Source organism: Diaporthe citri (genome assembly GCF_014595645.1).
Source record: "Diaporthe citri strain NFHF-8-4 chromosome Unknown scaffold_7, whole genome shotgun sequence".
Classification (NCBI taxonomy): Eukaryota; Fungi; Ascomycota; class Sordariomycetes; order Diaporthales; family Diaporthaceae; genus Diaporthe; species Diaporthe citri.
Genome location: NW_025064852.1, coordinates 1,389,669 through 1,403,573, shown reverse-complemented (window position 1 = coordinate 1,403,573; position 13,905 = coordinate 1,389,669). Strand labels below are relative to the sequence as shown.

Here is a 13,905-nt window from a genome sequence, read left to right as displayed (position 1 = left end):
TTTCTTTCTTATTCCAGTGTCTCGGACGAGACCTGGTCTACCCAGCATTGCATCCATTCGATCAGCACTCGGGAATCCTTACGTCTCTGTCCTCACTACAGCCGCTCCTTTTTGACTCCGATACCCAGCTCATAGCTCACTGCCGCCACCGCTTGGACAACGCCGTCTGCAAACATTCTCTGACGCTTTGGATAATCCGACCGACCTTGATTCTGAATCATCCCTTCCTCCACGTCACTGACAGAGGCCCACCTTGGACAATTGGGCCATCAGCTGGACGACTGCTCCTCACAGCAAGCTCTCGAAGCTCCTTACACCCCTCCTAATTCGGAAGCCGACCGTTGGTCACATACGCGAACATGGCCCCCTCGCTCACCGCGCACACCTCCTTCACCCGTCCTCGGACGAGCGATCGCGATGCCCGCCCTACAACTCGCGACCAGGGCGACAACAACCTAATCATCCCCAGCCGGACATCGTCGCTGCATTCGAGGATCACACAGCCCATCCCCTCGACCCTCAACGCCAAATCCCAGCAACGGACGCCCAAGACACTCACACATGCCTACATGGTCTGTGGTGTTGGCCGCGAGCCATCCCAGTGGGTCAAGGCCCCGGCCCCAGCTCAGGGCAAGATTGGACACATGAAGGGTGCTGTCGGGCAGTTTTGGCTGCCGGAGATCCTCGGCAGTAGCCCAAGGTTGGAGCAGGACAATGACATTGCTCGTTCTTTGCATGCTGCCATGAGAGTAGGTCATCCTCGTCCCAGAGAAGGTGAAGAACGAACGTTGCGCTAAACTGATCCAGGCCTGTTTCCCCCATGATGTCGAGATTTGCACAGGCCGTAGCCAACCTCACTGTGTACACCACGCCTTTGTCCTCCAGCAGGACTCCTCACACACCCTCTATGGCATTTGCCTTCGGGTTTGGTCACGAGCCGACGAGAAGCGCGCCGAAACTATCCGCGATCTGAGGAAGAGGACAGAGCCCGACTTCTATGACAACACCGATGAGACTTACTGGATTCCGTACTGCTTGTCCTTCCTCTCCAGGTACCCACTCTACAACTTGCTGGGTGACTACCTCCGCGGCATGTGGATTCACTGGAACAAGGCTACCAACCTCTTCCATGCTGAGGAGGTTTCGAGGATCCTGAGCTTCCCCGCGCCTCGCCTCAACGACCTTGTCCGGATCGACATGAAGGACTACGCTCTGTGCTATCAGTTCCCCTCGTCCCCAACCGGCTTCCAGAACTTTGCCATGTGGCCGCTGTTTGCTTGCTTGTCTATCCCTAACATCGTGGGAGTGATCGAGGCAGCCATCTCACCGACCCGCCGCATTATTTTCGTCAGCCACTACCCGGCCATACTGACGGTCGCCGCCGAGACGATTCGATATTGTGTTCGCGTGTACGAGTGGAGTGGGCTGTACGTGCCGGTAGTGCATGCCCGCCACGCCAAGGAGCTCGTCCAAGAGCCCGGCCCATACATTCTGGGTGTTACCGCCGAATGCCGGTCGCTCTTCACTGCGCCGAACGATGCTCTCGTGGTCGACCTGGACCGCAACTTCGTCCTGACCTCGGACCCTCCCACTGCCCTGAACCCTGGGCAGCGCAACAAGTTTGTCACGCGCCTGACTCAGGCTCTTAATGGGGACGTCACCCCGTCAGGCGTTCCGCAACACCTGCGCTCCGCATACGGTGGTGGAAAGCTTGTGCCTGCTGGTCAAATCATTGTCATGCGCGGCGAGGTCGAGTCGATCCAGGACCCCGAATGGTGGAATCAGGACTCCATCATGGCTGTGATGGATCATGTCTGTGAGAAGATGGGCCGCAACAGCGGCATCAAGGCCGTTTTCGGCGGTACTGTCAAGAAGCCTTTGATGACAAAGGTCTCTATGAGGCACCTCAACGAGATCGTTCGCGAGAGGAACCAGTACTCTCGTGATGCTCAAGAGGCTTGGCAGGACTTTATCAACCTGAAGGGTCGCATGGACACCGAGCTCGCGAAGGTTACGAAGCGCAACAACTACCTCAACGAGGAATTGGAGAGCTGGAAGCAACAGGTACGTTTGGTCAAGCCGCAATTGAAGACATCGCAAGCAATGCTAATTCATCCCAGTTCCTCAAATTCCAGGCCTTTGCCGAAACTCTTACGAAGGAGACCCAAGACCTCAAGGTTAAGATCGAGGGCCACAAGAGGGAGAACCGACGCTTGGGCAGTCTCATTGACCAGCAGAAGGATGACTCCGCACGCATGTCGGTTCGCCTCACTGGAACGGAGAAGCAGCGTGATGACGCACTTGAGGCTCTTGTTCTCCAGCAAGAGATTGCTGAGGAACTCGAGCGCGAGCGCAAGAGGAACAAGAAGGAGCTTGCTGCTATGCAACACACCAACGTGACTATCATGCGCCAGCGTGACGAGGCCCGTCGCGTCGTGCTGCACCTGCGCAGCCTCATCGGCGGACAGAGCCACCACATGGAGCACCTTGTCCAGTCCTTGACCCACCCCGTCGATTTGGAGGAAGAGATCGCCAACGGCTTCGTTGCGGCCACCGAGGAGGATGGTGGCATGTCCTCGGTTGACAAGGAGCGTCTTATCAAGGCCGCTCGTAACAGCAAGCGATTCTCGACCTCGAGCTTCTTTGACGTGGCAGACCGTCACCTCAAGGATAAGACGGACGCTATTTCTCACATCATCCGCAACATCGCAGAGCAGTGCCAGGCTGCCGTGGAGGGTCTGGAGCTTGCTCATGATGCGGAAATTGACACGCCCACGGCCAACCGGCGCCGCAGCAGCAATCTCTCCGGTCGCTACAGCGAGGATGGCCGCTCAACTGCCGCGTCTGACATGGGCGAGGACAGCCACCTTAACCCGTCAGGACGCACATCGAGCATCCCGCCCACGCCTGATCTGATCCCCAACCGCAGCTCGACGAGCATGTCCATTGCCTCCACGATGACGACCCCTGAGAGGTCGTCGCAGCAGTACAGCATCGGCCATGAGATCCCCACCAAGATCGTCGAGGACGACGAGGAGGACTACACGGAGCGCAGCGACAACGATATGCCTCAGCAGGAGCCTATCGTTGGTAAGCACGCCGAGTCCCTCATCCACCGCCCCTCTGGCGCTCGAATAAGTGCATTAGGTGGGCCTCGGTGAATCGCAGTGAAGCAGGGCCCCCCCGGTAAACGAGGAGACCCTGACTTCAAGAAGCGACGATCCATGGAGATGCAAGCAGCCTGCGATTGGGCAGAGCAACAGGCGAGGAGAAAAGAGGAGGAAGCAGCGCAACGAAAAAAGAAGCGCGATGCCGATTTCAAGAAGAGGCGATCCATTGAGCTACTGGCGGGCTACGACCAGAGTCTCCACAAGCTTTGGAGATAAAAACCGAAACGCAGCGGAGACACCAACCCCATGCACGCATGGCCAACCGTTCGCGGCCAAATATTTTCTTTTTTGAGAACGTTGATCATTTTACCACGGGGATGAGCTTCTGGAAAGACTTGAAGCTGCTACGTAATGAGGCGTTGTGGAACTTACTCTCGAAACGTCTCAGATTCCCACCTGATTTTTTTGATTCTTTACCTGAATCTTTTTCTTGCGATGTCTTCTTTTGTTTTCCTTCTTGGCAACGTTGAGCATTTTGAGCGGACTTGGAGGATTGTTTGCGGGAGGAACGATAAATCTTTTGGTTCTTCCACGCCCTTCTCGCACTCCCTTTGCATGCCGGAGAGGGCGAAATTTTTTAAAAAACGGCGGTGACAACTGGCCTGGACAGGACACGTTTTGCTTGCCTGGACCCGGACGTCGGAATCGTTTGTAGGATTTCAGTGCTGGGAGAGAAGAGCTTCGCGCAGATTTTGGAGTGTGGTGGTGGTGTGTGCTTGTGTTCTTTTTCTTCCTCCCTCTCCGCACGTATACGTACGGCTTGGTGGTATTCCCTTTCTACTCCCTACCTTTCTTATTGATACCTCCATACAACCCCCCTACCACTGCACACACAGCTTCACTTTGCGATCCTCTCTCAGTGTATTTGACTACATACATTCGGATGCTATACGAATCACAGATTATTAATCCCAAATATGACTTGTGCCAATGTGATATGCGTTTATAAGTCGGCGGTTCAGCAGTGAAAACGATTGTTGCAGGATATCTGCAGAAATGTTCAGTCGCGTCTCGTAAGCGTGCGTGTTTCATGTGTCGGAAGATGAGATCGGCACTTTGGATGGGAACCACCGCCCCCAAGGACGGTACTGGGTAGTTCGCACGGCTCTACCACTCCGTTTATCCCCAGAATTCGGCTTCTGAGTCCGTAACGGTAAGTACCGCAGGAGCGAACTTTATCGATGTGGAGGGAGCAAGGGCAAGGGAGGACTTTAAAGCTGAGGCCTGTATATATGACATCGCGTTAGCCTGCCTCGAAGGGATTAAGGTTGGCTTCAAGCGGCAGTTCCCGCCGACCGAGGGGGGAATCAAGTCTGATCTGGAACGATCGCCTGATGCAATAAATCTTATGATATGATGAGTATATGGTTTCTTGGGGACATGGATTCCAAGACGCGAAATTACGAAGCAAGAGGGACCGGATCTGGGCGACGGATATACGCTACAGAATGCCATCGACGGGACATGCAGCCCACTGCCGGGCGCCGGGCGAAATCCTGCACGTCGGAGTCGCGACGCCGACGTGATTGGGCAGTGGCCTGACAAACCCCCTGACACCATCCTTGCTCAGCATTTAGAAATCATACGCCAAGATGGGGCCGAGCCTTTCTTCTTTCGCCCTGCTCTGCCTCAGTCTGGGGGCCCTTCCCGAGGTACCTCCACAGCACTTCAGCCAGCCAGCCGGATTTTTGCCGTTCGCTGCTGACGCGCCGTTTACTAAGGAGCCTAGCGGGGCGAAATTAATCGTTCAACGACTGACGTCTGGCTTCGCATCCCGGCGGCGGGGGGCACAAGTAGCTGGCGCCCGCGATGATGATGGAGGCGGAATGTTCTTGGGGATTCTTCTTCCCACTACCATCCTGAATAGTCATCTTGGTCTATTCCACTGGTCTTGCTACCCAGGTGTATATATGAACTGGTCGCAGCCCGCCCTTCCCCCTGATGAAGCTCTTCGCGATCCTGCTCTCCATCACAGTTGGAATCCTGTCGGTAGTATTGTTCAAGGAGCACATCCTCGAGACAGCCTCGGCCCTGTATAACAACCTCGTCATCTTTACCAGCAACAACAGCAGTAGCAGTAGCAGCATCGACAGCGCCGCCATGACAGACTCCTCGACCCCTCAAGAGCAGCCGGCGCCGGCGGCGAACGCGAGCGCCCCGCGCGCGATCCGCAAGGCCTTCCTGGCCGTCGAGCAGGCAGAGGGCGCCGGCGCCCGCGTCAGGAGGTCCATCGGCACGCCGCAGCTCAAGAACTTCTCGCCCTTCCTGATGCTGGACCACTTCTCCGTGAAGCCGGGCGCGGGGTTCCCTGACCACCCGCACCGGGGCCAAGAGGTATGTTCTCTCTCGTCCCGATTCGTCCCATCCCAATTCCCACCTGCAGACATTTTCGTCCCATCCCTTGTCTCCCACACCATACTACTTTACAGATGGGTGCTAACGATCTACTTGGGAAAACTAGACAATCACATACATGCTCTCGGGCGCCTTCGACCACGAAGACTTCGCGGGCAACAAGGGCACCATCCACGCGGGCGACCTGCAGTTCATGACGGCCGGCCGCGGCATCGTGCACAGCGAGATGCCCGCGCAGAACGCCGACGGCAGCGCCAACACGGGCCTGCAGCTGTGGGTGGACCTCCCCCGCGAACTAAAATCGTGCGAGCCGCGCTACCGCGACCTGCGCGCCGAGGAGGTCCCCGCCGCCGAGTCGGGCGACGGGAAGGTCCGCGTCAGGGTTATCTCGGGCCAGAGCCACGGGGTCGACTCGGTGAAGGACCTGGCGTACACGCCTGTGTGGCTGCTGGACGTCACGGTCAAGCCGGGCGGGAGGGTCGAGCAGCCTATCCCGGAGGGGTTTAATGCGTTTTTGTATACGCTTGAGGGCACGGCGCTGTTTGGGGCGGAGAAGAGGGCTGTGCCGCAGTATCATAATGTTGTGTTTGAGCTCGAGGGGGGCACGATCGTTGCTGAGAATGAGGAGGGGAGCGAGGGGGATGCGCGGTTCGTCATTGTCGCGGGCAAGGTGCTGGACCAGCCTGTTGTGCAGTACGGCCCGTTTGTGGTGACCTCGCTCCAGGAGGTGCGAGAGGCTTTGCAAGACTATTCGACGCATACGAGAGGGTTTGAGAGGGCTGAAGGGTGGGCGAGTGAGATTGGGAAGTCGATGGTGCATTAGGCGGCTGGTTGTTTGATGTGAACGTGGTGGATATACCGTTACTAGGCTTGGTGTATGGGCGTTATTGATGGATTTGGTTTTGTATCACGGCCCTTGCTAGCAATTCATTCTTAGACAACGGTTCTCAGAAATTTTGAAGCATCTGCAAAATAAATGAACGCTTCTTCTCCGCTAACGAGCAGCACATTCTCCGACGTCTCACGTATAGTTTCCACTTTTCCGCAAGAGTCTTGTCCCGGCTTTTGCGTTAATCACATCTCATCTTTCCCAAACTGTTGGCACCTCGCTAACCAATACGACCAGTGTAAACCTGCCTGTGCTCGCTTGATGTGTTTCCAGCCGCCGGCCCCTGGTCTCCAAAACGGCCTGGCTGTGTCATGCCGTGTAACCCACATATGCAGGATGCGCGGGTGTGGGCTTACCAGGGTCTGAAGAGGCCTCAGGCGGGCCACACGACGTCCTGAGGTCGCTGTTAAAGCGTTAACCTCAGTTTCCATCCTCGCTGTCGAACCCCTCGAGATTCAAAATCGCGGTGGAATTAACAGTCTTTGTTTGCGTACATCATGGATCCATTTTCGATTGTCACTGGCGCTGGCGGGCTGTTCTCTCTCGGTATCACTATATGCAACGGACTTGTTAGCTACTGCGGAAGCTATCGGTCACGCGAGACTGATGTTGCCTCCCTCCAGGCAAACGCCGAGCGGTTGCGAAGACACCTCGAGGTCCTCGAGGGACAGCAACATGGAGTTGGGCTTCCGCCAGTGTCACCCAGTCTCAAAATGTCGATGGACGAATGTATATCAACTTGCAAAACGTGTCTCACCGACCTGAGTCGACTCAGCGACAAATATTCGCCACCGAATACGGATCCAAATCAAAGATCTCGGACCAGCCTGGGACGAAAATTATCCTTTCCTTTACAGAAGGATAAGTTTGAGACTTTCCGGCGGCAGCTTCAACAACTACACATCACGCTCTCATTCCAAGTCGGACTACTGAATTAGTATGTGACTCGAGGGGTTCAGGAAAAGGCTTGATCTGCTTGATCTGAATCACCTAGCTGACCACATAGCTCAGCGATGCCGTGAGAAATCTTCGACAGGAAACGTTGTCGGAATCGATGAACCTCTCATCCATCATCTCCACTCAGGGCCAAGATATACGGGAACAGATTGCCGCCATGGTGCCCGACCTGTCACAGATGCTTGAGTCCGGACTCTCAAAGAGTGAGCTATCTCTTCAAGCCCGAATGGACACTCTGGAAGCGATGATCAAGGAAACCTTGCCCGCAGATGAGAGCACTGTACCCGACAGCACTCGCTGTATCAAAGGGTCGCGCGCAGCATCGTCACGTCTTGACGCTCCCAAAAAAGAACTAGAAATCACAACTCAAGTCCAAGGGAGATCAGGCTCAGAGAAAGGCTCGTCGATCACAAAGCCTTTGTGGGAGCTCAAGTGCCATTGCGCAGGAACGATCTCGTCCGCCTATCCTGTCACTCACGCAACCTCCTGCCATCTCTCATTCCGACACAGACAGCGAAGAGCTCTCATTGGCAAGATGAGGCTATTCAATTACTTCTTCCAGTTCCAGGTCGCCATCGAGTATTCTCAGTACGCCTTTCTGCGTAGTCTGCACATCCAGCACAACTTTACAATCCGAGCGACCGTTCCCCATGGCTCGCCGGCTTTCGATCTGATAGATGGTATCACTTTCAACATGGGGTTCTATTCCGCAGCGCAGTCATTGCGACAGAACCTCCAGTCCTGCCTCCAGGAGCTCCAGCGTCTGTTCATGGAAGGTCGGGCATGGCCGACCGACATCGAGGACAGGACAGGGAACAATTTGCTTCATGTGAGTTGACAATGCATACTTCGAACCGAGTGTCTAGAACCGACCGAGGCGGTAAGCTGACGATCCCACAGGTGGCTACCAGCGCATGTTGGCATTTCATGGCTGATGAGATGAAAGAGATATACTCGCAATTTCTTCAAACGTTGGTGGAATTCGGCGTCCCGTTGATGGATTCTAGTTGCTCGAGCGAGTAAGTTCCGCACACCCGGCTTGGGTTTCCCCTAGGACGTTTATGGCCGTATGGAACTTCTCAAGATTAACAACTCAGGACACCGATCGCCATTGTCCTGAAAAGATTGACTCGAAGTCACAAATCCGACGTCTCCGGCTTTACAGTCGTTACAGGAATCGTGAAAAGTCTTTTGGACCTCGGTGTTGACGTGCTCGACATAATGCCGCTGCAAACATTTGGGCCCTCGATTCTTCCAATAATCGGGCATGAGGCGTTTGATGAGCAAGGAAGTAGGTCGTTTACACTCTGAGCAATTTGTGACTCATTTGACTGACCTCTAAGTAGCGATGGACCAGGGAGAGCTCCCTCGCGCCCTGCTGGAGAAGTGGGAGACTCAGGTGTACGACATTCTCACACGCAGCGACGCCAAAAGCCACATCTTGACAAGGGGCAAAGTGGGTGAAACCCCATTGCACGTTGCAACATGTTGGCCTCGAGGCATGGAACTGCTTCTACAGCTAGGTGGGGATACCGTCACCGGCATCATTGACGCCGAGGACGATAACGGCTCGACGGCGCTGGACTACGCGCTCAAGTTGAACGAGCCAGAATGTGTCAATATGCTTTTGGACTCATCTGCTGAGATGGACTTGGAAGTGATCCAGAACATCGCGAAATGGGAAATGACCTCCGGACAAACGGCCGTCACCCCAATATTGGCACAAGCTCTCGTACGGCGTCGCAAGGGGCTGCTTTGCCTTGCGAAAGAACACATTCAGGGAAACGTTATTCTCGATAATTTGAGCCCTCAGGAAAACAAATTGCTACAAGAAGACGCATTCGAATTGTTACAGGCACTACTCGAGCAGGGAATCCGTTTGCCCAAAGGGTTCCGAAGTGTTCAGCCAGGTTCGGTCTATCACTGCGCGTACATGAACGATGAGACTGCCGAGTCGTTGTTCAGCGCTGGATTCAGCCACACAAATGTCGACTTCCTCGGGTTCACCCCGCTGATGACAATAGACCTCGTTGGTCTGAGTCACCGATACGAGACCAAGATTATGTACAGCCACAGTGCGCTTGGACTTGTTGACTGGTTCTTGAACCACGGAGAGGACCTCAGCAGGCCGATACCAGCAGATGTCGTTTTCCAAAGCACAGCCAGCGGAGGCGATATTTCCCATGGAGCCTGCTTGGTCCATCGAATATCTAGCGAAATGGGGCGGAGCATGCGATACCAGACATCCTTTGGAAGTGACCAGCACACCCCGGTCTTACAGAGAGTCCTGACCTCGCCGGTGCTGGACTCTTGCGAGTGTCTCTGTACGCAGCATGGCTGCTCAGCTGCCTCTATCCTGTCGCGAGAAGTATGGAAACTTGCCAATGGGACCACCGCGCCAGGAGAATTGTCTGGGTTCAACCGGACAACATGGCGTATCGTCGTGGACCTTATAACGAGCAGACTGTCCGGTCATCCGAAAGCTCGGCAATTTGCCTCGGATTTTATTCGTGTCAGCACTTTCGAACGGCTCGGGATGAGCCACACGTGCTGCAGATTTATTGATAATAGCGGGAAATACGAGGACTGCGACAACGGAGTGACTTTTGCGATCTTGAAGGGAGAGTATAAGATGATTGAGGTAATGGACCGTGAAGAAGTATCTGAGATCCAAGAAGAGGAGCGATACTTGGCTGAATTGCTGGAGGTACTCGTGGAGGAATTTGAAGCCAAGTACGAGGAATTGGGCTGGCCATTAAGCGACTTCTTCTTGACGTACTGGTGGACTCGTATGGGCGAGATTGAGGCCGGGAACAAAGTGTCTGGGGAGGAATTAGAGGTGCTTAGGGGAACGGGGGTCGTTCTTGATACATGAGCGGCACCTAGCATAGCCATAGAGTTCATACATCAGGCATGTCATGGCATGCGGCTGGGGAACTGTTGTTGCTCTCCATGAATATGTCCCGGACCTAGCCGACAGATACTTGTACGTTGTGACCGTGCAGCGAGGTATGCCGATGTACGCTGAGTATGTCTGCTGCATTATGCTCTCTAATACAAGCTCTACAATCATTCGTTTGGACACAAATAGTTAGCTACCCAAGTAAAATGCCAGGTAATGTGGAATACTCTACGAACAGCTGCTTTGAGATGATGGCAATGACGGTACATCGGATATCTGGATACGAAGGGGCCGCTTGGGATGCACTAGGGGTATAGAAAAAGACTACAACAAGTGAAAGATTTCTTCAACATAATTTTGAGCAAACAGGTTCCATCAACTTGTGTTGCTTCACGTCCACCCTTCGAATCCATCGTAAAGTTGGGGAGCTCAGAAATGTCCTTGGTGTTTTCTCCCAAATTACCACTAGACGGAGACAGGTGCCTTGGTGCAGAGGAATCCATATATCCCAATCAAAATCCAGAGGGAAACCCATATAATATTGAAGCCGGCGGCTGAATGGACAATGATTGGCCAAAAAGATGCCAGTAGACCGACATGAAGAAGGGCGATGATACCGGTGAAGATATCTAGATGGGTTCGTCCCTAACGGAGGCACAGAAAATTAGCATATCATCACCAAACCTTTACTCATTAGGAGCAAACCTACAACAACAAATCCACAGAACCAGCAAGCACGACGGCCATGTGCGCGGTCGATCATCGTAAGACACCAGAAGACAAAGATGAACGAGATTATCCCAATGAGGGCACCGCACACCATGCTCACGATCTTGCTTCCGAGAGTGTTGAATGAAATGGCCAGGACGTTCATGACTGTGCGTAGAATGATGATGGCCCACATGCAGAAACGGCGAATGATGGTCTGCCAGGTGCCATTGAAGGACCAGGAACTCGTGTATTCGCCAAAGCTGAGGCAGTTGCGGGATTTCCAGGAGCCTTTTGGGCCGTCGTCGATGTTGGTGACGCCATCCATGCTTGGTAAATAGGAACTGGTGTTTTACACGAGATGGAGTGGGCGAACAAGGAAAGGATCTGCTTATCCTGAAATGGTCTTAGCGGTCTATCTTGACGGGTTAGAATATTCTGTCGACTGTCAGTCCCAAGTTCTTGTAGAAGTGCAAAAAGAAAAAAAGAGATGGGAAGTATGAAACCAAGACGTGGTCCTGAGGTAAGGTGTTTTGCTCACGGGCTGTAACACTGCTACCGTTGAATTTAACGGCTAGAGGGATTCGAATCCAGGCGCAATCGAGCTGACCCCAGACTTTTGTGCTCAGATTGTTGAGGATTAGCAACCACTCCCTCCTTTGGCAATCATATCTCTGCCGGATCTTCGTGTCACAAAAATGCTGATCCGGGTCGAATTTAGCGAGCAAACACGAATGAACAGTGCTACGATCGAATCAAGGGCGTCGCCAAAGACGGATGCAACAGCTGTCAAGATTGCAGTATCACCAAGGTGAGACGGTGAAATGATTCACCTCCAAGGAATACGCGGCCTCCGGATGTGTTCCAAGGTTGATACTGGCGGCAGAATTGAAGTGACGAAGCTCGTGCTGTCCCGTGTTGAGCTAAGTCTGACCAAGTGCTCTTCGTGGACACAGCAACAGCGACCGTGGACAGAGCGATGGCAGAATATACCGCAAGGTGCGCGAAGTCTACAAGGTAAAAAGAGAAATGAAATTGTTTTCGGGCGATGAGAGATAGTCAGCAGATTTTTGAGACATGCTTGCTACCCTCTGAAAGAGTGGTGTCCGTCCCATCGTCTCGTCCATCCTCGAAATCCACAAGTTCACACGAACATCGCGTTCCTTGGGCGGCCACCGGAGATTGGGACGAGGGTAGATCTGGTACTGTCGCCACGATCCTCACTTCCTCCCTTCGAAATCCGGCTGTTGCCGCGGCATGGGCCAGCATCTCTGCGTCAGCGTCTTCACCAACATGCAGCACGAGTCCAGCCTGGAAGACCACAAAAGCACCAATCCTCCGATGTACACGCATTACTGAGGTGTGAAGATCCTGATTGATTCGTACATCGAGATCATTGACCCAACATCGGAGGCTCACATTGGCAATTAGTGTTGACCAATACTGATGTCTAGGATTTACACACATCTTGCCTATTTTTCACTAATCACAATGAGTGTCATCAGAAAACTACTGGTACTCTTGTCTAGATACACCCAAGCAACCGCTCTGACTTCAGACCACACCATAAAGAACATGGTATGCGTCATTAGTGACCTCTGTTACACACAAGACCCTGTCCCGGCTGGCACGAATATCGTCGTCTCGTCCCCAGTGATGCTTCATACCGGCTCGGGGTTCCTCTGCTGTGATCCTGAATTCGCGTCGAACATGGGGTGGGCTCAGTGGCTCCCTGTCAGAAATGCTGCCTTGTTCGTAAGGTGCATTCCCAGTCTCAGTGCGCACATTATGAAGGTTGGATTGCATTGTGACTTTTGACATCTCCGAGTCTTCATATTTCCCATGCAACGGCTTTTTGGACCGAAAGGTTGACTGACCAGAGGGATAAGATGGCCCCTTGAGTCTATTGTCCACGCCAGCCTTGAATAGACTGTAAATGACGGGGAGATTGGCACAAATAATGGAGGCATTCAGTTCGACAGTGGTAAACTTACTCGCCCCACTGGAGATGGCCACCCGGTTCTATGGTAGGGTCAGAAATTTGGGCTCGCCGGTAACAAGAGCAGTTACAACTCACTGAGAAGCTTGGCCAGGTTGCTGAGGGCTTGGGCAAGCTCCTCATCGAGGAGGACGAAGGCGAAATTGCGGATGTGGACGACATCGTAGCATCCCAATAGGTCTGCTGGCACATCACCCTTCACGTCGAAGGAACGCAGGGTCACATTAGGTGGGAGCCATTCGCGCGGAGGCGCGGCGTCAAATGATACGTCCAAACCATCTAGCTGAGCAGATGGCAAGTGTGGGCTGAGATCAGTGATCCAAGCACTATTAATGGATGAATCAGCATTTAGCGCCGTTGTCGGGTGTCTTGCACACTGCAAGAACAGGAAGGTACTCACGCCGTTCCAGTTCCCACATCGGCAACTCTGAGGTTGGGCAGTGAGACGGGTATCTGTGGGTGAATGCGATAACCGAACAACTCCACCCAGATGTAATGCTGCAGATTTATTCTTTCGGGTTGTGGTTGGTAAATTTACCCTGCTGAAATCAAAATCTGGAGCGGCTGCATACTTACCTATTGCTATCCACGTAGTCACGGGTGAACACGCATTCAGGCCTGGTTGACATGGTGTAAGGTAGGACTGGGGGCTGAAGCGAACTGCACTCGATGATGGTCTCATGTGCAGTGTGCCGCGGCCCGGACCTGATATAAATACCACCGGGTTAGGGGGCCAGCAGTACCTAGGCAGATTGGGACAGATCAGCAGACAGGCTGACAGCAAGGTTCGTTCGACAGTTTGCCTCATTGGGTTCATCGAGTTCCCGGTGTTGGCTCCTGCCTGAATCCCGCACCCATCATGTACTATGCCAACCGTGTACCTTCTCATCCATCGGGAACCGGTTAGATGAATAATTCGGCATGC

The 13,905-nt window shown here is 53.6% G+C and overlaps 5 protein-coding genes across 5 annotated transcripts; 3 read left to right on the top strand and 2 right to left on the bottom strand.

Annotated features, from left to right (window-relative positions):
• Nucleotides 1–359: 359 nt before the first annotated feature.
• On the top strand, nucleotides 360–3,386 carry INS49_013627 (uncharacterized protein; the record flags this gene model as incomplete). The annotated part of the gene is made up of 4 exons (XM_043174324.1): nucleotides 360–749; nucleotides 808–2,064; nucleotides 2,121–3,090; nucleotides 3,169–3,386. 4 exons carry the CDS (start codon nucleotides 360–362, stop codon nucleotides 3,384–3,386), a joined length of 2,835 nt encoding a protein of 944 aa, XP_043021269.1.
• A 1,725-nt stretch (nucleotides 3,387–5,111) lies between these two features.
• INS49_013626 (uncharacterized protein) lies at nucleotides 5,112–6,348 on the top strand (the record flags this gene model as incomplete). The annotated part of the gene is made up of 2 exons (XM_043174323.1): nucleotides 5,112–5,504; nucleotides 5,632–6,348. The coding sequence occupies 2 exons, from the start codon at nucleotides 5,112–5,114 to the stop codon at nucleotides 6,346–6,348; spliced, it is 1,110 nt and encodes a 369-aa protein (XP_043021268.1).
• Nucleotides 6,349–7,906: 1,558 nt separating this feature from the next.
• Nucleotides 7,907–10,246, top strand: INS49_013625 (uncharacterized protein; the record flags this gene model as incomplete). The annotated part of the gene is made up of 4 exons (XM_043174322.1): nucleotides 7,907–8,200; nucleotides 8,272–8,390; nucleotides 8,469–8,662; nucleotides 8,718–10,246. The coding sequence occupies 4 exons, from the start codon at nucleotides 7,907–7,909 to the stop codon at nucleotides 10,244–10,246; spliced, it is 2,136 nt and encodes a 711-aa protein (XP_043021267.1).
• A 492-nt stretch (nucleotides 10,247–10,738) lies between these two features.
• Nucleotides 10,739–11,309, bottom strand: INS49_013624 (uncharacterized protein; the record flags this gene model as incomplete). Its single annotated transcript, XM_043174321.1, has 2 exons — nucleotides 10,739–10,918; nucleotides 10,983–11,309. 2 exons carry the CDS (start codon nucleotides 11,307–11,309, stop codon nucleotides 10,739–10,741), a joined length of 507 nt encoding a protein of 168 aa, XP_043021266.1.
• A 1,662-nt stretch (nucleotides 11,310–12,971) lies between these two features.
• Nucleotides 12,972–13,609, bottom strand: INS49_013623 (uncharacterized protein; the record flags this gene model as incomplete). Its single annotated transcript, XM_043174320.1, has 4 exons — nucleotides 12,972–13,003; nucleotides 13,059–13,306; nucleotides 13,381–13,491; nucleotides 13,557–13,609. The coding sequence occupies 4 exons, from the start codon at nucleotides 13,607–13,609 to the stop codon at nucleotides 12,972–12,974; spliced, it is 444 nt and encodes a 147-aa protein (XP_043021265.1).
• Nucleotides 13,610–13,905: the final 296 nt, after the last annotated feature.